Raw genomic sequence first — 22,166 nt, 5'->3', positions numbered from 1 at the left:
CGGATCAGCGCGGTGCGCCGGCCGCAGCGCGCTACCGCGGCGGCCAATGGAGGGTGAACCAACGGCAAAGGAAGACCTTTCTCTCTCTCTCACTGTCCACTCTGCCTGTCAAAAATTAAAAAAAAAAAAAAAAAAAAAAAGTCATGAGCATAGAAAACTTTGCTGGTCTTAGAATATTAACTGGAGTAAACTAATATTTATTAATTTCACTTTGGGTTTAATTGAACATAGCATATAAGACATCAGTAAGCCTTGAAATGCCTTAAGGAAAAAACGAATGAAAATTTGTCCCCTCAAAATACTAACTGCTGTTGTAAACACCTATTGGGAAGAACAAAAGTTTAGAGGAAGTGTGATTTGTCCACCTCTACTTGATGATGTAGCCATATGTAAATCTATTGGAAACTGGGCTCCACAATCAGTCAAACAAAATGGAACTAAATCAATTAATAAGTCACTTACCACTGTCAGAGGAATCTTCTTTTTTAGAGCGCATCTTTCTTTTTCTTCCACGTTTACTCTTCTTTGTTTCTCCTCCATTCTCCCCTTCTACACCATCTGGACCAGCACAATTATCAGCATGCCTTGCCATGGTATTCTACAAAAGGAACAAAATCCTCTTTCACACTACTAAAAAAGCTTAGATCAGACTGGAAGTTCTTTTTCAGTTAAATTTGGGGTGTCCATACTATTCCTGTCAGTTCTGAGAGAAACAGAACAAGCAAGAGAGAGAGAATGAATGAGGATGAGGTTGGGTCCTCTAAGGGGAGACTCAGCAGTTTATAGACAGACAGGACAGTGGGGGATGAGATCAGTTCCCCATCCTGGCAGATGTGACTAATCAAATGACCCCAGGGGCAGACACAAGGCACACTAAAGCTAGCTAGGGGTGGAATGTGGGACAAGTTTTATGCACCTAAGGAAATGCCCTCATATCAGCACACCCATTATTCAGGGCACTGCGTTTCCCATCTGTGAAGTGCTCACACATGCGCAGAAAGCCTCAAGACAAGAATGTCTGGCCCTTTACAAATGATGGAGTGCTTCTATGTTTACAACTGCAGTGGAAAAAACTCCTGCTGTTCAGTGTTAAGATCAAGAATTTGATATTAAGAATCATAAAAGGGAAAGTAAAGTTCCTTTTTCAAAAACAAAAAAACAAAAACAAACAAACAAACAAAAACCCCACTATTTATTTATCTGAAAGGAAGAATTACAGGAGAGAGAGAGAGAAATCATCCATCCATTGGTTCATCCCCAAATGGCCTCAACGGCTGGGGCTTTGCCAGGGTGAAGTCGGGATCCTGCCACTCCACTGGGGTCTCCTACATGGGTGGCAGGCGCCCAAGCACTTGAGCTATTTTCTAATGCTTAGCAGGGAGCTAGAACAGAAGTGAAGCAGTTGGAACTTGAACCCACACTTACATAGGACGCCAGCATGGCAGGTGCTGGCTTAATCTGCTGTACCACAACACTGGCCCTGAAACTCTTCTCTTACCCGACGTGTAAATGTTTTCCCACATTTAGAACAGACGAAGGCTGCAGGGACAAAGTTGGGGTCATGATAGCGTTTGAAGTGCATGTCGAGGAGCTGTTTCTGGCGGAAGGTCTTGTCGCAGTGGCTGCAAGCGTACGGCTTCTCTCCAGTGTGGGTGCGCTTGTGCATGATCATGTGCCTCTCCTGAAACACAAGCAGGTGAAGGGAAAGGCCTTAGAACGCCGAGTCACAGGGCAGGCGCTTCAGTGCTGTGTGTATGCTGCCTCCAGGCCTTTCTCACCCAAGGGTCTAGACTCTACATTGCTTGTTGAGATGGTAAAGTTATCTTTATTGGTGTGCAAAACTGCTTCCCTCAATTCTAGCAAAGGTAAAGATGCTTACGCCTGTGAGACTGCTTCTCTGATTCCTCTCCTAAGCATCAGACCTGAGGACCAGATTCTTCTCTGTCTCAAGGCCTGGACTTAATTCCCAGTTTTGAGAAAGAACTTGGCAGTCTGTCTTATGGAAAGGTAAGCTGTAACAGAATAAGGCATTGGCAGGAGACTGGGACGGTACATAAAACTGACAAGGAGTGTGACCTTTGGTTTTGGTGACATTCCTCAAAACCATGGCTTGAGAATACTATCTTTAACAACAGCTCATGCAGTACGTATATGAAAAAACTGATAATATCTCAAATTAATGAGGTATCAACTGCTTTTTACCAGTGACAGGCCCTACCTGTCTACAAGCGTAATCACACTGGTCACATTTAAAGCGCTTCTCGTTCTTGTGCGACTTCTGATGCTGGATGAGGGCATAGCGCTCATGGAACACTGCATCACAGTAACGACATTTCTTGCCTTGCTCAATATAGGAATGCTGCTTTCGCAAGTGGACACCTGAAAGCAAACACAAAGCCCAGTCTAACTTGTGAAAACACAAGCAAGCACTGCAACAAGTTAACACATTTTGTCTGCTGCTTAAAAAAAATTACTTGTTGCTATACAGAAATCAAATTCAAAGGGGGAATAACAGCACATGGGTGAAGATCACGACAGGTGGGAAAAGACAGTGGCTTGGACAAGGGGGATGGCTACGGATGTCAAAGAAAGGGGAAGCACTGATGATAAGTCTAGGAAGTGAAATGAACAGGGCTCAGTGGCTGAATTACAGTGAGGAAAAGGCGGGGGTCAGAGTCATTTACTGAAACGTGGTGTGAGTGGTAGAGGCTGATGACCAAGCTGTGTGTGCTTATTTGGGTGACTGGGATATTCAGCTATGAACTTATTTAATTTGAAATGTCTGTGACATCAAAAGAGGAACAGGGAGGGCAAAAGATAGATGTGATTTAAGTTTAACTCCAAGGAAAGATCTGGAATAGGGAATCTAAATTTGGGAGTTGATAGTATTTTTGAGTCCATGGGAGCTGATGAGATCATTACAGCAAAAATAATGAGTGAAAAAGAATTAGGCTTCGTTCAACAAATCTAAGAGTTAAAGAGTTTTCTCTAAAGAGAAAAAAGGGTTAAACAAAAGAAGGCTAGGGTGGTGCTGCCGTTAGTAAGTCAGGCCCCATATGGGTGCCGGTTCTTAAGGCCCTGTATGAGTGCTGGTTAGTGACTAGCTGCTGTACTTTTTTTTTTTTTTTTTAAAGATTTACCTATTTGAAAGGCAGTTACAGGGAGAGAAGGAGAGAGATTTTTCATCCACTGGTTCACTCCCCAAATGGCTACAAGAGCCAGGACTGGGCCAGGTCAAAGCCAGGAGCTAGAAGTTTCTTCTGGGTCTCTCATGTGGGTGCAGGGACTTAAGCTCTGGGCCACCCTCCATTGCTTGCTTTCCCAGGAACATTTTGCTCCACTTTGGATCCAGCTCCTTGTTAATGGTCTGGGAAAGCAGAAGTTGGCTGAAGAGCTTGGGCCCCTGCCACCCATGTAAGAGACCTAAATAAAGATCCTGACTCCTGGTTTCGGCCTGGCCTGGCTCTGGCTGTTGCGGCCATTTGGGGAATGAACCAGGAAGGGAGGATCTCTGTTTCTCCCTCTCTCTCTCTGTAACTCTGCATTTCAAATAAATGAATCTTAAAAGAAACCAAAACCAAAAACAAGAGATGGCTGAGGAGTAATCAGAGAAATAAGAAAATCAATGGGCTGGGGCCAGCTCTGTGGTGTAGCGGGTAAAGCTGTTGCCTACAAATGCCAGCATCCCATATGGATGCTGGTTTGAGTGGCTATTCCACTTCCAATCTAGCTCTCTGCTATGGCCTGGAAAGCAGAAGATGGCCCAAGTCCTTGGGCCTCTGCACCTGTGTGGGAAACCCGGAAGAAGCTCCTGGCTTCGGATCAGCACAGCTCTGGTCGCTGCAGCCATCTGAGGAATGAACCAGCAGATGAAAGACCTCTCTCTCTCTCTCTACCTCCCTGTAACTCTGCTTCAAATAAATAAATCTTAAAAAAAGAAAAAAAAAAAAAAGAAAAGAAAATCAATGGGTTGTAATGTCATGGAGGTCAAGGGAAGAGTGACTTAGGAGGAGGGTGTAGTCAACTACACAGAACACTGTTAAGAGATCAGGCAAGATGGGAAGTGGAATGTTCACGACATTCACTGTGTAGAGTGATGAATGATCTTGGGAAGAGCCAATTTACCTGAGCGATATGGTGGAAACAAGATGGGGAGGAAATTAGAAGACTTTTTTTTAAAGATAGAAGAGACATGAACATGCTCTGAGTTGAAAGATCAAGGAGTGAGAATGTGAAGATGAAGGTGATGATGGTGTAAAGACTGCACAAGATAGAATAGGATTCTGGGCAAAGGCGAAAGGATGCCATAGACAGAACAACACCAACTCTAGAAGCAGATGGCAGAAGAAAGACGAATGTAGATGCAGGCAGGCTAGCAGATTCGATAGCGAACTTTGGAGTTTCAATCTGCTGCCTTTATTTTTTTGTGAAGGAAGAAGAGAAGTCATTTGCCCAAGGAATGAGAAATTAACAGGGAGGAAGATCAGCAGTTATCTGAAAGCAGAAAGGGTCGGTGTTGTGGTGTAGTAGGTAGTGCCACCATCTGTGACACCAGCATCCCACACAAGCGCCAGTTCAAGTCCCGGCTGCTCCACTTCCATTCCAGCTCTCTGCTGCAGCCTGAGAAAGCAGAAGATGGCCCATGTCCTTGGGCCCCTGCACCCACATGGGAAACCTAGAAGAAGCTCCTGGCTCCGGACTGGCTCAGCTCTGGCTGTTGTGGCCAATTGGGGAGTGAACCAGCACATGGAAGACCTCTCTCTTTGCCCCTGCTTCTCTGTAACTAAGTCTTTCAAATAAATAAATAAATAAATAAATAAATCTTCTTATAAGGGGGAGGGGGGGATAATCTAGATAATGGCCTTATGGTTCAAACACATTGCTTGTAAGACACCACTGGATTTAAATTTTAGTTACTATACCAAAAAAAAACAAAAAACAACAACAACAACAACAACAAAAAAACCAGAAAAACCATTCCATTTATTTGGACACTGCCTCTTATATCTTTCCAAAATGAACACGTGACCCTATAGGTCTTGCGTGGAACCCAAGTTGTGCTTCAAATTCATGGTATAATGTTAAAAATGTGTGTCAGTTTGTATTCTAGTCAATATAGTCATATTAATACAAAAAATTTTTTTTTATTTTTTTTATTTTTGACAGGTAGAGTGGACAGTGAGAGAGAGACAGAGAGAAAGGTCTTCCTTTTGCCGTTGGTTCACCCTCCAATGGCCGCCGCGGTAGCGCGCTGCGGCCGGCGCACCGCGCTGATCCCAAGGCAGGAGCCAGGTGCTTCTCCTGGTCTCCCATGGGGTGCAGGGCCCAAGCACTTGGGCCATCCTCCACTACACTCCCGGGCCACAGCAGAGAGCTGGCCTGGAAGAGGGGCAACCGGGACAGGATCGGTGCCCCGACCGGGACTAGAACCCGGTGTGCTGGCGCCGCAAGGCGGAGGATTAGCCTAGTAAGCCGCGGCGCCGGCCCAAAAATGTTTTTAAGATATCAGCTAAATTGCATAATTTGCGTAAGAAATGCTGCAAAATGACGGGCCACGCTTACCCTATAGTTGGGTTTGCAGTTGCTATGGCCTGGCAGTTAAACACCCCAGTGGGAGAAACCATTAGACAGGACTCGAGAACTTAGTCCAGCTTTGAACTCCTAAGCAGCATTTTAAGGTTTGGTAAATATACCCCTCTGGCTCTCAGGGATATCACCTATCAAGTTAGAATAACATATATCTTGATTTCTTCATATGGTTGTTGTGAAGATCAAATGAGCAAAAAAATTTCTACTTACCTAAATCACTTTTTCGGGCTATGACAGTGTCACAGTGAGGACAGTGAAATTTGGCCACATTTTCTGTGTGCTTTTGTAAAATGTGCATCTTCATGGTACCACTTTGGGTAAATCGAGCATGACAAATATAACATTCATAAGGTTTTTCCCCTTAAAAGGAAATACAGAATGAACAAATTAAATGAAGTGAATAAATTCTATAATTTGATTGAAGGGCATTTCAGGGGGCAGATATGGTAGGCTGTAGACTCTCATCTTACTCAGGAAAGCTGAGGCTCAGGGCCAGTGCCCAGTTCACACCAGTCTTCAGAGCTGGCAAGCCCTATACTCTTGCTGGCCATCTCAGCTCTGTTCAGCTCTGCCCTGGAATCCTCCACATTAGGGAGAGTAGCTTTTTGACAGTACTTACCTTTGGGGAAAGACTATGTGGAGCTCTTAGAAGTTTTTCTTCTTAATAAAAGACTGAACTTGAAAAGCTCAAGTAAAACAAAGCAAAATCTACTAATATGTCATTAGAACAATAAATTCAGAAGACATGCCAGAGAAAAGTGCTGTCAATTAAACACTACTTTCATGTCAGTCTTCTATCAGGTAAGCAATGAGGGTAATGACTGGTCCACGGGATTCCATGGGATCCACTGAAAAGCAGCTCATAAATACAAGGAAGGGAGCGCTTACCTGAATGGGTTCTCATGTGCCTTTTCAGCTTGTATGTGTCCCTGCTAGCGTAACTGCACAAACTGCACTGGAACGGCCGCTCTCCAGTGTGAGAGCGAATGTGACGTTTTAATTTGCTAACCTGAAACATGAAAGCAACAAAACCTCTTACGCTTCCATTAATGTATATCTTAACAGAGCACCATAGGTTAGGTACAAAAGCTTAGTTTTAGGGCATCAAAGTTCAGAATACAGAAAAAGTTTAGAGGCTGGCACTGTGGCACAGCAGGTTAAGCCACTGCCTGCAATACTAGCATCCCACACGAATGTTTGCTGGAATCCTGGCTGCTTCACTTCTCATCCAGCCCCCTGCTAATGTACCTGAGACAGCAGCAGAAGATGGCCCAAGTGCTTGGGCCCCTGCCACCCACATGGAAGACCTTTAAGAAGTTCCTGGCTTCAGCTTGGCCCAGCCTCAGCCACTGTGGCCATTTGGGGAGTGAACCAGGGGATGGAAAAAGAATCAAAACCAAAAAACAAAAAAAAAAAACTACCTCATTTTAAAAAGTACCTAAAAAGTTTGAAAGACTGTTTTTTCCTCTTCACTATTATAACCCTTGCTTCTCAGATCCTTATCATAATCCAAAGGAAGGAGGTAAACGGATACAGGCATAGATGAGTCAAGATTTTTCATTACTAGTTATTGTTTAAGCAAGGTGATAGGTACACGGGGTATATAACACTCTTCTTCTTACTTCTTTATATGTTTGAAGTTCTCTCTTAACCTTTTTTTGCTTTGTTTTTTAAAGATTTATCTATTTTAGCAGAGTTAGAGGGAGAGAGAGATTTTCCATTCACTGGTTTACCTCCCAAATGGCCGCAATAATCCGGGCTGGGCCAGGCTGAAGCCAGAAGCCAGGAGCTTAGCACTTGGGCCATCTTCTGTTTCCCCAGGTGCATTAGCAGGGAGCTGGATTGGAAGTGGCGCAGCAGGGATTCTAACCGGCACCCATACGGGATGCCAGTATTGCAGGCAATGGCTTTAACCAATACACCACAACACGGGCTCTTCTCTAATGGTTTTAAGATAATGAATACATTATTTATAGATTTTTGTCCAAAATTTAAACTAGTTACTGCAAATGCATTTCAATCCTCTCCACCAGTTTTCCTATGATTAGTATTTCCTAGAAAATTCAAGCACTGGCCGGCACCGCGGCTCACTAGGCTAATCCTCCGCCTTGCGGCGCCGGCACACCGGGTTCTAGTCCCGGTCGGGGCACCGATCCTGTCCCGGTTGCCCCTCTTCCAGGCCAGCTCTCTGCTGTGGCCAGGGAGTGCAGTGGAGGATGGCCCAAGTGCTTGGGCCCTGCACCCCATGGGAGACCAGGAGAAGCACCTGGCTCCTGCCATCGGATCAGCGCGGCGGCCATTGGAGGGTGAACCAACGGCAAAAAGGAAGACCTTTCTCTCTGTCTCTCTCTCTCACTGTCCACTCTGCCTGTCAAAAATAATAATTAAAAAAAAAACAAAAAAACGAAAATTTAAGCACTAAAAGGCTCTCATCATTGATCATGTTTTAGTTCTGCTAGGGACTCTTATTTAAAAACAGTGACTTTCTTTTTTTTTTTTTTTCATTATTTTTAAAGATTTATTTATTTTAAAGGTAGAGTTAGAGAGAAATGGGCAGACACACAGAGATATCTTTCATCTGCCTGTTTACTCCCCAAACAGCTGCAACAGCCAGGACTGAGCCAGACTTAAAGACAGAAGGCTGGAATCCACCCAGGTCTCCCACATGGGTGGCAGGAGTCCAAGTACTTGGATCATCATCTGCTGCTTTCCTAGGCACATTATCAGGTAGCTGGACTGGGAGTCGACCAGGTGGGACTCGAACCAGCACACATATGGGATGTTGGCATCACAGGCAGCAGCTTAACCTGTGCCACACTGGCCCCAAAACAATGATTTTTCAAACTTGATTTTAAAAAATGCTTTCAACACTAATGCTTCATTCAAACTTTTCAAAAACTTCTAATTTGAAGATTTGTTATATACCAAATTTTCACACATGCTAAGTAGTCAAATAATTGTCCTAACAGTGTTACTGAAAGTCTCTGAATGCCAGGACTTGCCCACTTGTCATCTATTGATTTCTTATATGCACTAGGCCTGTTTTGTTCCAATGAACTATTTATCTAGTCCTGCTTCAATACTGCATTGTCTTCATCTACCGTATAGTTTTACAACATCCAATAACTCCTATTTTCAAATTTTTCTTAACTAAGTAACTTTATTTATTTATTTATTTATTTATTTATTTTTGGACAGGCAGAGTGGACAGTAGAGGGAGACAGAGAGAAAGGTCTTCCTTTTGCCGTTAGTTCACCCTCCAATGGCCGCCGCGGTAGGCGCGCTGCGACCTGCGCATCGCGCCGATCCGATGGCAGGAGCCAGGTGCTTCTCCTGGTCTCCCATGGGGTGCAGGGCCCAAGGACTTGAGCCATCCTCCACTGCACTCCCTGGCCACGCAGAGAGCTGGCCTGGAAGAGGGGCAACCGGGACAGGATCGGTGCCCCGACCGGGACTAGAACCTGGTGTGCCGGCGCCGCAAGGCGGAGGATTAGCCTAGTGAGCCGCGGCGCCAGCTTAACTAAGTAACTTTTAAAAAAGATTAATTTGTTTATTTAAAAGTCAGAGTTATAGAGAGAGGGAACAACAGAGATCTTTCATTCACTGGTTCTCTCCCAACATGGCCCCAACAGCCAGGGCTGGAACAGGCTGAAGCCAGGAGATTTATCCAGGTCTCCCATGTGGGTGGCAGGGGCTCAAGCACTTGGGTCATCTTCTGACACTTTCCCAGGCCATCAGCAGGAAGCTGGATCAAAAGTGGAACAGGGGTCGGCACTGTGGTGTAGTGGGCTAAGCCTCCGCCTGAAGTGCCAGCATCCCATATGGGCGCCGGTTCCAGTCTCTTTGGCTCCTCTTCTGATCCAGCGCTCTGCTATGGCCTGGGAAAGCAGTGCATGATGGCCCAAGTGCTTAGGCACCCACACTCACATGGGAGACCTGGAAGAAGCTCCTGGCTTCAGATTGGCCCAGCTCTGGCCATTGCAGCCATTTGGGGAGTAAACCAGAGAATGGAAGGCTTTTTTCTCTCCCTCTCTCTGTCTGTAACTCTAATCTGTAACTCTCTCGAATAAAAAAAGATAAATAAATCTTAAAAAAAAAAAAAAAAAAGCAGCAGCGGAGCAGCCAGGACATGAACCAGTGTCTATACGGGATACTGGCAATGACTTTACCCATTATATCACAACAAACCCTTTGGCTAGACAACATTTAATGTCTTCATTTATTCATGTCCTTTTTCATCATATGGGTATCATAGATAATTATTTTTCTATTTTGTTTATGCTGTCATTTTGTTGCTATTAGAATGTGAACAATTTCATAGCTTTCTACAATTGCTAGTGTAGGTTAAACTTCCTTAATCTGAAAAGCCAAAATCCAAATGCTTCAAAAAATCTGAAACCTTCTTGGGCCCGGCGCTGTGGCATATAGTAGGTAAAGCCGCTGCCTATGGTGCAGACAACCCTTATGGGCACTGGTTTGAGTCCACTTCTGATCCAGCTCTCTGCTATGGCCTGGGAAACAGCAGAAGATTGCCCAAGTCTTTGGGACCCTGCACCCTCATGGGAGACCCAGAAGAAGCCCCTGGCTTCGGATCGGTGCAGCTCAGGCTGTTGCTCTGGCTAACTGGGGAGTGAGCCAGCAGATGGAAGACTTCGCTCTCTCTCTGCCTCTCCTTCTTTCTCTGTGTAACTCTGACTTTCAAATAAATAAATGAATCATTAAAAAAAATCTGAAACTTTCTGACCACCTACATAGTGCTCTAAAAGGAAAATTCCATACCTAGCTTCATGTAATGAGTTGTAGTTAAAACATAGGTACAGGGACCAGAGTTATAGCATAGCAGGTTAAACTTCCCCATAGGATGCTGGCATCCCTTATCAGAGCACTGATTCAAGTCCTAGCTGCTCCATTTCTGATCCAGCTCCCTGCTAATGTGCTTAGGAAAGCAGCAGACGATGGTCCAAGTACTTTGGCACCTGACACCCATGTGACACCCAGATGAAGTTTCTGGCTTCTGGCTTCTGCCTGGCCAACCCTGTCTGTTGCAGCCATGTGGGGAGTAAAATAGTGGACAGAAAATTTCTGTCTCTACCTCTTTATTACTTTGCCTCACAAATAATGTAAATCTTAAAAACAATAAAAATCCACAAAACACAGGTCCAGGGGTGGGCATTTGACACAGTGGTTAAGGTACAGTTTGAGACACTAACATCCCATAACGGAATGCCTAGATTTGAATCCTGCCTCAATTTGCTCACCCCAGGAGGCAGAGGTCTCAAGTACTCGGATCCCTGCTACCCACATGAAAGTCTCAAACTGAATTCTGAGCACCTGACTTCAGTCTGGCCTGGTCTTGGTTGTTGGAAGCATTCAAGGTGTAAACCAGGGGAGGGAAGCTGTTTGCCTTTGTCTCTGTCTCTCAAATAACATGAAAATAAATTTAACAAACAAACACAGGTGCACTAAGAATATTTCACAAAATTACCTTGGGTTACATGTATAAGAAACATAAATAAATCTTGTGCTTAGAGTTGAGTCTCACCCTCAAAATATTTCATTATATACAGACATATATATATACAAATATTTAAAATGTGAAAAATTCAAAATTGAAAACACTTCTGGTTCCAAGCATTTTTGACAATGGATATTCAATCTGTAGAATAAAGCTACTCATGTTGGGGCTGGCACTGTGGTATAGTGGGTAAAGCCACCACCTGCAGTACCAGCATCCCATATGGGCACCAGTTCAAGTCCTAGCTACTCCACTTCTGATCCAGCTCTCTCCTATGGTCTGGAAAAGCAGCAGAAAATGGCCCAGTCCTTGGGCTCCTGCACCCTCATGAGAGACCCAGAAGAAGCTCCTGTCTTTGGCCGTTGTAGTCATTTGGGGAGTGAACCAGCGGAAGGAAGACTTGTCTGTCTGTTACTTTGCCTTTCAAATAAATCAATCTTATAAAAAAAAAAAAAAAGTTACTGATTTCTGGGGCTGGCACTGTGGCACAGTGGATTTAAGCTGCTGCCTGCGACAATGGCATCTCATATGGGCGCTGGTTCAAGTCCTGGCTGCTCTGCTTTCCAATCCAGCTCCCTGCTAAGGTATTTGGGAAAGCAGCAGAGAATGGCTCAAGTGTTTTGGTCACTGCTACCTAAATGGCCCTAACAGCCAAGGATAGGCCAGGCAAAGAGCCAAAAACTCCATCCTGGTCTCCTACATGAGTGACAAGGGCCTAAGTACTTAATTCATCTTCTGCCATTTTTCCAGGCACATTAGCAGGAAGCTGGATCAGAAGCAGAATAGTTGGGCCTTACGCCTGTGCTTCAATATGGGATGCTGGCGTCACAAGTGGGGGACTTTAAGCCACTGCACCAAAAAGGTTACTGATTTCTGTATACTTATCTTGTATCTGGCCAACCAAATGAACTTTTACTGCTCTGTTTTTCTCAGCTGGTACTCTCCGATTTCCTCTGTAAGCAAATATGTCTTTAAGAAATGACAGTTTAGTCTAAATTTAGCATTTTACTCTATTAGCTAGGATTTCCAAGTACATTGTTTAAACAGTAACATTCACAATGGATATCTGTATTGTCAATGTTATAAATTTTTAATGTGAATAATTCTGGATAGGTTCACTATAGTTTTCCAGTATGTATTAAAGAAGTTTTCTTCTCTTAACTTGCTAGGATTTTACAAAGAAGTGTGAGTATTGAATTAGTAGTTTCATATAGCTTTTTTTAATCCCTCAATGTAATATACACCAGTAACTTCCTAATTGTTAAACTATCCCTGCATATTAGAAACAATGAATTACCATTTCTTTTTTAAAAGTTTATCACTGACTTTGGTTAGCTAATAATTTCATTTGTAAATTTTGCTATTTTTTTGAGATTAACATTCAGATATCCTTATCCAGATCTGGTAACAAGATAGCCTCAAATAATGAAGCTGACGAGTCTTCAATTTTTAAATACTTTGGGTACACTAATTTTATTTATTTCAAGTTTGGCAGAACTTGCCTATAATAATATGTGGAATTAGTACTCTTTCCAACACGTAAATATTTCATACTCATTATTTTTCTTGGGAGAAGTGTGTCTGGGGAGGTTTCCAATCTAGTAAGATTTTCTACCTCATCTTAAAGCCAGTTTGGGTTGTTAGATCCTTTCCTGGAATCACGATCTGCCTAAGAAAGGTACCAAGGAGGAACTGAACACTTACTTCTACACTGGCGTAATCGCACATGGAACACTTAAATGGCTTCTCATGGGTATGTTTATAACGACGATGCCGCACCAATTCTCCACTGGTTACAAAGGCCATGTCACAGTCTGGGCACTTGTGAGGACGAGTACCTAGAGAAAGAAGGGCATAGCAAAAGAGCAAGATAAAGGGCACACATAGTGACAAAAAGTCCACTGTGTAACAGAACTGCTGAATGACACTGGACCCTAGTCAACCCATTAACTTTGCATTAGTCTGAAAGTAGCTCAAAAACTCATGGGAGAGCCCAAGTGAATTTACAACAACAATCCTAGGATACTAGAACATTTAGTTTCTCTTAATTACCCATTTGGACCTGTTGCCTTTGATTATAAATAATTCTTATTCCTATTTTGTGAATATCCTGGTTACCATGAATTAAAAGAAACTCCATTGTGTTTCAACTCTTGCTAAAATATAACACTTTTCACCCCCTGTTGTTTTACCAATCACAAATCACAGAAATAATGGCTTTTTGACTCTAGATTCTTTTGCATAGCAAATCTTACTGTGTTATGATTATACAAATAGGATCATTGAACTTTTCATATTCTGAAACCTTTTTAGAAAAAGATTTACTTATTTGAAAGGCAGAATGACAAACAGAAGGAGAGACAGAGAAATCTTCCATATACTGGTTTACTTCCTGAACTGCCCACAATAGCCAGGGCTAGGCCAGGGTGAAGCCATGGTCTCCCATGTGGATGGCAAAACCCAAGTACTTGGGCCATCACCTACTGCCTCCCAGTATAGTAATAAATAGCTGTTTGGGAAGAGTGGATTAGCCAAGACTAGAACCAGGCAATTCATATGGGATGCAGGCATCCCAAGCAGTAGCTTAACTGACTGTGCCATAATGCCTGCCCTTTTTAAAACACACACACTAGTTACTTTGTAAAAACATAACAGTTTGTTTTGATAAGGAATGAGTGGTTTATCAAAGGCTTTACAAAAGTAGTATTGCTTTTTTATGTGATTTAAATAGGTCACTTTCAAATATTAATGTCTAATTTTATGAATGTGTCCAAATGTCAATTCATACAATATTTAAGCACATTTTTAAACTAATAATATATTCTCTATCTTATCTTACACTGAAATAAAGTGTTTATATCCTCAGATAACATCTCCGTAATATAACTGATCACTTTTTTTTTTTTTTTTAAAATTTGAGAGGCAGAAAGAGAGAGAGCAAGTAAGTGAGCTTCCCCACATAGTGATCTATTTTCCAAATGACCCTAACAGCTGGGTCTCCCATGTGCATGGCAGGAACCCAATTACTTGAACCATCACAACATCCTATGCTCTGCAATGGAGGGATACTAGAGTCAGGAGCCAGAACTAGGAATTGAATGCAGGCATTCTGATGTAGAATGTGGGCATTTTAACAACAGGATAAACATTCACTCTCTAACTGGTGACTTTAGCGGATCTTTACCACCCACTTTGTATTCTATATTACAAATATCATGCTCAGGTATAACACCACTAAGGAGATAAAGCTGACAGTCTTACAGTGTTGTTTTCTTAGATTTATTCAGAAAGAAATGACCATCTCTAATTGTGGGCAGCAAGTAAAAGGGTGACAGCAAGGTTATCAAAACAAAGGAAAGCTGACTGAGGCTGGTGTTGTGTAGCTGGTAAAGCCACGACCTGGGATGCTGACATCCCATGTAGGAGTTGGTTCACATCCCAGCTGCTCTACTTCTGATCCAGCTCTTTGCTAATGGCCTGAGAAAAGGAGTGGAAGATGGCCCAAATGCTTGGGCCCCTGCCATACACATGGGAGACTCAGATGAAACTCTAGGCTCCTGGCTTCAGCCTGCCCAACCTTATCCATTATGGCCATCTAGGGAGTGACCCAGAAGATGGAAGATGTCCCTCTCTCTGTAATTCTGACTTTTCCAAATAAATAAATCTTAAATAAAAAAGGATGGTTGCATTTGAAAATAGAATCAGGAAAAAAAAAATCACAATGTAATTGAGGGGCAAGCCTCCTACAGAAATGATCTCCTAGAGAATAAAGAGAATTCTGGAGAGACATAGGACTAGAACATATAGGACCTGAGAAATTCCAACGAATGTGAATTTGCTCACTCAATTTGCTACTTCAGTACCCCTAAGAATACAGAAGTGAAGGACACTTTTTGTGAAAAGTGTATAAATTCTGGTGCTACAGAAAAGTAAAACAAGAGAAGAAAAGCAACATGCACTTCTGTTAGGAAAAAGTAGGCTGAAAAATAACTGCTGGTGTTTTCCCAGTTCTTTCTAGGGGAGAGAAAAGAGGTCTGTGTCTGGTAGACATAAACACTGCAATTAGCGCAGTGGACATTCCTAAGGGGCAGAGATTTCCATCAGGCTGCACCACATGACCATCTATGTCCCTCTGCTCAAGGTCCATGTTCACTGTGTCACCTTTCATTTGCTGCAACATCTTGACATAGGCAAGGACATTCCCTAGAATGCAATTTTATGACTACATTCAGAAAATGAAAAGGTATACTTCTCATTCTGGTATGCTTTTGAGTTTCACAGGTGTGATTAGTATATGAATCAGTCCTGGAAAACCAGCCCTGAATAACCAGACTGACTTCTTACTTTCAAAACCAAGAACTAGAATGCTGGTGTCGTGGCATGCGGGTAAAGCCCCTGCCTGTCTGAGACACTGGCATCCCATATGGGTGCCACTCAAGTCTGGCTATGCTATTTCTGCTCCGTGCTAATAACCTGGGAAAACAGCAGAAGATGGCCCAAATGCTTGTGCTTCTGCACCCATTTGGGAGATCCAGAAGAAGCTCTTGGCTCCTGGCTTAAGCCTAGCTCCAACCAGCCACATGGGGAGTGAACCAGTGGATGGAACATCTCAATCTCAATTTCCCTCTAACACTTTCAAATCAATCTTTAAAAAAAAACACTGAGGACTAGACCAGGACACTAAGTACCCACAGGAAAGCATACCCACTTTGCAATGTTCTATCATGGGATCAGCTTCTTTTAGTTCTATGCTCCTGTCAAATTATCTTCAGGGGCCTACATTGTGGCATAGCAGGTTAAGCCTCTGCCTGTGATGCCAGCACCCCATATGGATGCTAGTTCAAGATTCAGCTGCTCCACTTCTGATCCTGCTCCCTGCTAACGGGCCTGGGAAGGCAGTGGTCCAAGTGTTTGTGCCCTGCACCCATGTAGAAGACCCAGAAGAAGCTCCAGGTTCCTGGTTTCAGCCTGGCCCAGCCCTGGCTGTTGCCACCATATAGGAAGTGGAACAGTGGGTAAAAGACCTCTGTGCCTTTCAAATAATTTTTTAATGAGGTGGGAAATATGGAAAGAAAAAAGCCATTCTGTGTGAAAAATGGTTTAAGTAGCTATACTGAAAATACAAGGGCTCAGTGCTCTGGCTTAGCAGGTAAAGCCACCACTTGCAATGCCGGCAATCCATATGAGCACTGATTTGAGGGAGACCTGGCTACTCCATTTCCAAGCTAGCTCTCCACTGCTATAGCCTGAGAAAGCAGTTGAAGATGGCCCAACTGCTTGGGCCGCTGCACCTGCGTGGGGAGACCTGGAAGAAATTCCTGGTCTCCTGGCTTCAGACTGGCCCAGCTCTGGCTGTTACAGCCATTTGGGGAGTGAACCAGCAGATGCAAGACCCTCCCTGCTCCAGCCTGGGCCTCTGCCTCTCTCTCTCTCTTTCAAATAAATAAATCTTAAAAAAATAAAAATAAAAATAAAGGGGTTGGCACTGTGGTGTAGTGGGTTAAGTCACCACCTGCAGTGCCAGCATCCCAAATGGGTGCTGGTTCAAGTCCCAGCTGCTCCACTTCTAGCCACCTCTCTGCTATGGTTTGGGAAAGCAGTGAAAGATGGCCCAAGTCCTTAGGCCCCTGCAACCATGTGGGAGACCTGAAGGAAGCTCCTGGCTCCTGGCTTCAGATCAGTGTAGCTCTGGCAGTTGCAGTCAGTTGGGGAGTAAACCAGAAGATGGAAGACCTCTCTCTCTCTGTGCCTCTCCTTCTCTCTCTCTTTGTAACTCTGATTTCCAAATAAATAAATAAATCTTAAAAAAAGAAAGAAAAATTAAAGAGTCCAAAAGAGAATCTAAAGAAAGATCTAGCACAGAGTCCCTCTATGTTAGTGACCTCCTGGAATCTAGTCACAGTCAACAAGAAACTAAAATCAGAATACCTGAATACCTAATTAAAATATATATGGCACTTTGGCCGGCACCATGGCTCACTTGGCTAATCCTCCGCCTGCGGCGCAGGCACCCCAAGTTCCAGACCCAGTTGGGGCGCCAGATTCTGTCCCAGTTGCTCCTCTTCCTGTTCAGCTCTCTGCTGTGGCCCAGGAAGGCAGTGGAGGATGGCCCAAGTGCTTGAGCCCTGCACCTGCATGGGAGACCAGGAGGAAGCACCTGGCTCCTAGCTTCAGATCGTTGCAGCACAGCGGCCGTAGCGGCCATTTGGGGGGTGAACCAACGGAAGCAAGACCTTTCTCTGCCTCTCTAACTCTGCCTGTCAAAAAAATAAATAAATAAAAAAAGAAAGAAAGAAAAAAAAAAGAAAAAAAGAAACTAAAATATATATGGCACTTAAATGAATAAATGTTTGAACTGCCAGAATGATGCCTTAAATTTTCCACTGAAATTAAGAATTATGTGTTTTCCTTGAGATAAAATAACCAGAAACAGAAAATGCTATGGTTTTTGCAAAGGCAGGGTTTCCCTTCTATTTCTAAAGTTCTTCCTCATAGTGCCTGGCACTGATTCCTGGGACTTTTGGGGGTCATTTTGTCATTGCTGTTAAAACCTCAGCAACATAACAAAGTCTTTAGGATGGACTTTTTCTGGATCATCTGCCTTATATAATTTGGATTATTTCCTACTAAGTTTTTTTCACATTTGCCTGTAACTTACTGCATCTGCTTCCAATAAAATCAACATTACAAAAAGTATACATAAGAAACAACAAACATTTTTCTTCTCTAACTTCCCACTGCAAGCAGCTCGGGTGATACTTAAAACCCAAACCTGAACCTTTGCTATGTTGTAGCCCCCACCATTCTTATCCAGCACCTGTGTGTGTGTTCAGGTGATTCCTCAGGAGGGTGACTGTTCTGAATGCCCTGCCACAGAGATGGCACTTGTGTGGTCTCTCATCAGTGTGGCTTTTCATGTGGCGATCCAAATTTGAGCGCCGTGGACACGTGTAACTGCAAAGCTCACACTGGAATGTCTTCTTTACACCTATATGCAAAATAAAACACTTACTTGCTGCATAGTTTCAAAGTATTAAGATTAATCCTGATCTTAAATTTCCAAATAAAATTTGGTTAGCTTTTTATAACTAAATTACATAAGTTACAGTAAGTCACAATTATCTCACATCACAACAGATTTAATTCTTTTTTTCTGGCACTTAACAAAAAGGTACTCATTCTGGAAATAAATTCATTTTAGGTCAGTTAAAAAAACTGGTACCCATTAATAACCTTTAAAAATACATTCAATACAAATCAACTTGTACATGCACTATGTTGTATGCTTTATCACCAAAGTTTTATGAGATTACTATGGGTAAGCTCATTTTACCTTTCTTTTTAATTTTTGTTGGCTTTGGAGGCTTCATATTACCAACCACTTTCTCTGCATTAACCTCTGACAGCAGACCCTCCTGCTGCTCTTCCTCAAAATCATAGACAGACACATCCACATCTTTGCCCTCTTCTGTGTATCGCAGTTTGCTCTTTTTGGTTTTCTTTGTTTTTTTGGCTGGTGGCTGATAGTCTGGGTCTTTTTGCCAGCTGGGATCTTCCTGAGGCGGAAGTTCCCCTTGCTCTAGTGTCTCCACCTCTCCATTGGCCCCCACTTTCACCACCTGAAACCCTTCAGGCAAAGGTAAGGTGTGACATATCATGGGTTCACTTTCTGCAAGGCCTTCTTTAGACACTTCATTCTCATAAGCCCCCTGAAGTTCTTCTACTGAAGTGGTAGCAACAGGTACCGTTACAGGAACAGGTACTTGAACAAGTTGAAGCTCTCCTATGTTTATGGGCTGTTCCTCCATATTTACAACCTGCAAGGTTATGATCTGGGTATCGTCCACAGCAGCCTCTGCTTCTGGAGCCACTGTACCCTCCATTACTTCAGTCTTCATTTGAAGAAGGGTAGGATCCAGCTGCTCCATCATCACCATCTGTACACTGCTATTGACATCCTGCACCACCTCACCCCCATCAGTCTGGTTCTGGGGTAGGTGGCAAGCATCTTCTTCCTGGCCCCCTTCCCGGCGTCTCTGGTAAGTCTTTCTCTCCTTTCCTTTAATGAAAGTTTCAGATTCTTCCACGATAGCTTCAACTGCCTCACCTTCCATTTCCTTTTCCTTTATTAAGGGAGAACACAGATTGAATTAGGTATCAATGGTTAATATTTAAAAAGACAACAGACATTATATGACCACCTGATGGAAGGAAAAAACACCACCTAAGAAGCAATCCTGCCAAACAAAAAATCTAAAACTAATGAAGGGGCTGGCGCTGTGGCATAGAATACATGCCACCTGTAGTACCAGCATCCCATATGGGCTCTGGTTTGAATCCTGGCTGCTCCACTTCCGATCCAGCTCTCTGTTATGGCCTGGGAAAGCAGAAGATGGCCCAAGTCCCTGGGCCCCTGCCACCCATGTGGGAGATCCAGAAGAAGCTCCTGGCTTCGAATTGGCGTAGCTCCGGCCATTGCAGCCATCTAGGGAGTAAACCAGCGGATGGAAGACACCTTTCCTTCTCTTTCTCTCTCTCCCTCCCTCCCTCCTTCCCTCTGCCTCTCTGTAACTCTTTCAAATAAATAAATAAATCTTAAAAAATAAAACTTTAAAACTAATGATGCCTCTGGATTCAATTACCAATTAACAACAAATTGGTGACAGAAGATGTTAAATGACACACTACAGGGATGACATCAGTGAAATCCAGGTTCGGAGATATACTACATGATTAACTACCTAATTTCTTGTGGAAATAAATAACCAAAAGGAAAAAAAAATGGGAAAGATGGAGACAAACTATAGATAGGTGATTCTCAATCTGGGGTGGCTTTGCCTCAAGACATCTGGTAAGGTGTGGAAACATTTTTGGTTATCACTACTGGGATGAGAGGTGCTTACTGAAATCTAGTGGGCAGAGGCCAGGGACGATACTGAACACCCTAAAGGCACAGGTCAAGTATTCCACCACAAAGAATTAACAAGGTGCAAGTGTCTGCCCTAGAATCAGGATGTAGGCCTCCTACACTGGAGTGCCTGAATTTGATACTTGGCTCTGCTCTTCACTCTAGATAACTGCAGAGCCTAGGAGGCAATGGTGATGGCTCAAGTAACTGTGTTCCTGCCACCCTCACAGGAAACCTGAATTGCACTCCTGGCTCTTTGCTTCAGCCCCAGCCAGAGCTGCTGGAGGCATTTGGGGAGTGAACTAGCAGACCTCCCCTACCCCTACCTCTCTCAACTTAAGAATCTTCTTTGGATTTTCTCTTTGTTAAAGATTTATTTGAGAGACAGAGCTCAATCTTCTATTGGTTGGTTCACTTCCCAAATGGCCACAACAGCAAGGGCTGGGCCAGGCTAAAGCCAGGAACCAGAAGCTTCTTCCAGGTCTCCCTGGTGGGGGTTTTCCCAGGCACATTAGCAGGAAGCTAGATCAAAAGTAGAGCAGCCGGGAGTTGAACCAGCACCAGTATGGGATACTGGCTTTGCAGGCAGTGGCTTAACCTGCTATGTCACATGAGCCCTTCTTTGGAAAATGAATCAAACCAATAAATGGCTAAAGAATATGATGAAACAACCAGAAATTTCAAATCTCAATGTGATGATATTAAAAAATTATTAACAAAACTAGTTTAAATGTATAAAGTTCAGGAGATGAAAACACCTGGTCAAAAAACACAAAATTTAGAGGCTGGCGCTGTGGTGCAGTAGGTCAAGCATCTACCTGCAGTGCCAGCATCCCATACGGGCACCGGTACAACTCCCGGCTGCTCCTCTTCTGAGCCTGCTCCTTGCTGATGGCCAGGGAACGCAGTAGAAGATGGCCCAAGTGATAGAAGACTTGGAAGAAGCTCCTGGCTTCAGATTGGCACAGCTCCGGCCATTGCGGCTATTTGGGGAGTGAACCAGCGGATGGAAGACCTCTTTCTTTGTCTCTCCCGCTCTGCCTGTAACTCTTCTTCTTGAGCTTCTTCCAGGTCGCCCATGCTGGTAGTAGGCTTACCCTACTATGCCACAGTGCCAGTCCCAAATAAACCTCTTTTAAAAGGTCTGGGCTGGGGGCCAGCACTGTGGCGCAGCAGGTTAACACCCTGGCCTGAAGCACTGGCATCCCATCATCAAGACCCAGCTGCTCCACTTCCGATCCAACTCTCTGCTATGGCCTGGGAAGGTACTGGAAGATGGCCCAAGTCCTTGGGCCCCTGCATCCACGTGGGAGACTTGGAGGAAGCTCCTGGCTCCTGATCGGCGTGGCTCCAGCCACTGCGGCCAATGGAGGACTGAACCGTCAGAAGGAAGATCTCTCTCTCTCTCTCTCTGCCTCTCCTCTCTGTGTAACTCTTTCAAATAAACAAATAAATCTTTTTCTTTTCTTTTCTTTTCTTTTCTTTTTTTTTTTTTACAGGCAGAGTTAGACAGTGAGAGAGAAACAGAGAGAAAGCTCTTCCTTTTTCCGTTGGTTCATCCCCCAAGTGGCTGCTATGGCTGGCACATTGCAGCCGGAGCGCTGCGCCGATCTGAAGCCAGAAGCCAGGTGCTTCCTCCTGGTCTCCCTTGCGGGTGCAGGGCCCAGGCACTTGGGCCATCCTCCACTGCACTCCTGGGCCACAGCAGAGAGCTGGACTGGAAGAGGAGCAACCGGGAAAGAATCTGGCATCCCAATCGGGACTAGAACTCGGGGTGCCGGCGCCGCAGGTGGAGGATTAGCCTAGTGAGCTATGGCGCCAGCCTCATTTTTTAAAAAGATTATATTTATTTATTTGAGAGGTAGTGTTACAGACAGTGAGAAGAAGAGACAGAGAGAAAGGTCTTCCTTTCTGTTGGTTCACTCCCCAAATGGCCGCAACGGCCGGAGCTGTGCCGATCCAAAGCCAGGAGCCAGGAGCTTCTTCCAGGTCTCCCATGTAGGTGCAGGGGAAGCTGTCTTTTCACATGAATACATTTGTCCTCACTGCCATCTCCCCATTTCTGCTTTATTTTAAGTCCTACCTAACTCTCAGATCCAGGTTATCCTAAGCATAAGAAAGCCTTCTGAGGTTCTTTGGCCTTTATCTTACTCT

At 43.9% G+C, this 22,166-nt stretch overlaps 1 protein-coding gene across 3 annotated transcripts in view; it reads right to left on the bottom strand.

Moving 5' to 3' along the window:
- The window catches only part of CTCF (CCCTC-binding factor), a 68,184-nt gene that overhangs the window by 9,452 nt on the left and 36,566 nt on the right, over positions 1–22,166 (bottom strand). For all 3 annotated transcript variants that reach the window (XM_062175809.1, XM_062175808.1, XM_062175811.1), the window contains 8 exons: positions 18,438–19,227; positions 17,922–18,092; positions 12,809–12,942; positions 6,478–6,598; positions 5,800–5,949; positions 2,219–2,379; positions 1,499–1,681; positions 463–598 (listed from right to left, as the gene is read on the bottom strand). In XM_062175809.1, coding sequence (XP_062031793.1) covers positions 463–598; positions 1,499–1,681; positions 2,219–2,379; positions 5,800–5,949; positions 6,478–6,598; positions 12,809–12,942; positions 17,922–18,092; positions 18,438–19,227 — 1,846 coding nt within the window. The remainder of the gene's footprint in view (positions 1–462; positions 599–1,498; positions 1,682–2,218; positions 2,380–5,799; positions 5,950–6,477; positions 6,599–12,808; positions 12,943–17,921; positions 18,093–18,437; positions 19,228–22,166) is intronic.

The sequence above is a fragment of the Lepus europaeus genome, chromosome 19 (genome assembly GCF_033115175.1).
Source record: "Lepus europaeus isolate LE1 chromosome 19, mLepTim1.pri, whole genome shotgun sequence".
Lineage (NCBI taxonomy): Eukaryota > Metazoa > Chordata > Mammalia > Lagomorpha > Leporidae > Lepus > Lepus europaeus.
The sequence above is the reverse complement of the archived record's forward strand: the minus strand, read 5'-3'. Positions and strand labels throughout refer to the sequence as shown.